General features: G+C 38.3%; 1 protein-coding gene across 1 annotated transcript in view; it reads left to right on the top strand.

Moving 5' to 3' along the window:
- Positions 1 to 2,499, top strand: part of LOC119597413 (actin-like) — a 2,836-nt gene extending 337 nt beyond the window's left edge. Inside the window, exon 2 of the mRNA XM_037946985.1 lies at positions 1,190 to 2,499. Within this exon, the coding sequence (XP_037802913.1) occupies positions 1,210 to 2,343 (1,134 nt within the window). The 5' untranslated portion in view covers positions 1,190 to 1,209 and the 3' untranslated portion in view covers positions 2,344 to 2,499. The remainder of the gene's footprint in view (positions 1 to 1,189) is intronic.
- Position 2,500: the final 1 nt, after the last annotated feature.

The following is a 2,500-nucleotide window of genomic DNA, read 5'->3' on the forward strand; positions in this document are numbered from 1 at the left end:
TGTATAGAGCATTCATTATTAATATTCTTGCAAGCACACAAGTGGCATTTTCTCAATGGCAGGTGTTATGTTGTAGTAGTTTTTCAGTTTTCAATAGTACTAGAGTCTAATACTTGCTCTGACATTTTCTTTTTTTTAGTTCAGTGTGATAAATTTAGAGAAAAAAATATGAATGGTACGATATAATTCAGCCATTGAGGAACTATTAAGTTTCTCTCATAGTATTTTATATTACATCAAATTCACCGATATTTTCAGGTAAACATCAGTTAGGCGAAAACAGCCATTAGGAAAACAAATGTCAGTATATCGGAACCATTATCTATTATCACCCAAAATTTCAGTTTGGATAATCCTTGTAAAATAACAGAAGCTTTGCACTGAGAAAAAAACACTTAGTTCAAAGATAGAGAAATGTGTTTGTAATAGAGAAATAATTGTGTACCGAGAGAGAAAATGTGTAATGATCATGATCTTTGTCAGTGTTGACAATCTTTTTATTCTTATTGTATTGCCTTTATTAGGATTATCATAATCACTATTATCATTACTACTACTGTATTGTCCTTGCTGTCCGTCATTATCATTATTATCATCATTATCGTTATTAACATTATTATTATAGCTGTTATCATCGTTAGCATTAGAATCATTGCGCTATTCCCCTCTCTTCATTCCTATCAGTGTAATTATTAGTCCTTATTAGCACCACAGTTATCTCCACATTTCCATTTGTGTGTGTAATGTTATATATACAGACGTGCATGCACGTGTACACATACAAACACATAGCAACACACACACATAGACATATGTATATATATACACATATATATTTATATATACATATACATATATATATGTTTATATATATTCATATATGTATATATATATATATATATATATATATATATATATATAATATATATATATATATATATATATATATATATATATATATATATATATATATATATATATATATATATATATATATATATATATATATGTATGTGTATGTGTGTGCATGTGTGTCTATATATATTATATATGCATGTGTGCGTATGTTCATGACAATGGAAACCATATATAGATATAATTCCCTATATCACATATTTACGTATGGATAACTTCCTGAACAGCAATAATATATTACAGTTACAGCTCATTTTCCTCCGTGTATACCTAGGTAGCTTCTGACAAACCACAATGTGCGACGACGAGGAGGCGTGCAGCTTGGTTGTGGACAATGGCTCCGGCATGGTCAAGGGAGGATTCGCCGGAGACGATGCCCCTCGATGCGTCTTCCCCTCCATCGTCGGCCGTGCCCGTCACCAGGGTGTGATGGTCGGTATGGGTCAGAAGGACGCCTACGTCGGTGATGAGGCTCAGAGCAAGCGTGGTATCCTCACCCTCAAATACCCTATTGAGCATGGTATCATCACCAACTGGGACGACATGGAGAAGATCTGGCATCACACTTTCTACAACGAACTCCGTGTTGCCCCTGAGGAGTCCCCCACACTTCTCACAGAGGCTCCCCTCAACCCCAAGGCCAACCGTGAGAAGATGACCCAGATTATGTTCGAAACGTTCAACATGCCTTCGATGTATGTGGCCATCCAGGCTGTTATGTCCCTTTATGCATCTGGTCGTACCACTGGTCTCGTTTGCGACTCTGGCGACGGTGTGACTCACATGGTTCCCGTCTACGAAGGCTATGCTCTCCCCCATGCTATTCTTCGTATTGATCTTGCTGGTCGTGATCTTACTAACTACCTGATGAAGATCATGACTGAGCGTGGTTATTCCTTCACTACCACTGCTGAGCGAGAGATTGTTCGTGACATCAAGGAGAAGCTTTGCTATATTGCTCTTGACTTTGAGGGTGAAATGAATGTTGCTGCTGCTTCCTCCTCCCTGGACAAGTCGTACGAGCTTCCCGACGGTCAGGTCATCACCATCGGTAACGAGCGTTTCCGTTGCCCCGAGTCTCTGTTTCAGCCTTCCTTCCTGGGTATGGAATCTTCGGGCATTCAAGAAACTGTGTACAGTTCTATTATGAGGTGCGATATTGATATCCGAAAAGACTTATTTGCTAACATTGTCATGTCTGGTGGTACCACCATGTACCCTGGTATTGCTGATCGAATGCAGAAGGAAATCACTGCTCTTGCTCCTTCCACTATCAAGATCAAGATCATTGCTCCTCCCGAGCGTAAATACTCCGTCTGGATCGGTGGTTCCATCCTGTCTTCTCTGTCCACCTTCCAAGCCATGTGGATCACTAAGGAGGAATATGAGGAATCAGGTCCTAGCATTGTCCACAGGAAATGTTTCTAATGACTATATCGCAGTCTACGAAGTTTTCTGTAAAATATATGGAATAAAGTGATAACAGATACCTTTGCCTTCCATATGTGCAATGCATTGCAGATAGGCATCAACACATATATTCTGCAATAAAAAATATTTGTGGATTATTAAAATTTACTCGAAT

This window comes from Penaeus monodon, chromosome 39, assembly GCF_015228065.2.
Source record: "Penaeus monodon isolate SGIC_2016 chromosome 39, NSTDA_Pmon_1, whole genome shotgun sequence".
NCBI classification, from domain to species: domain Eukaryota; kingdom Metazoa; phylum Arthropoda; class Malacostraca; order Decapoda; family Penaeidae; genus Penaeus; species Penaeus monodon.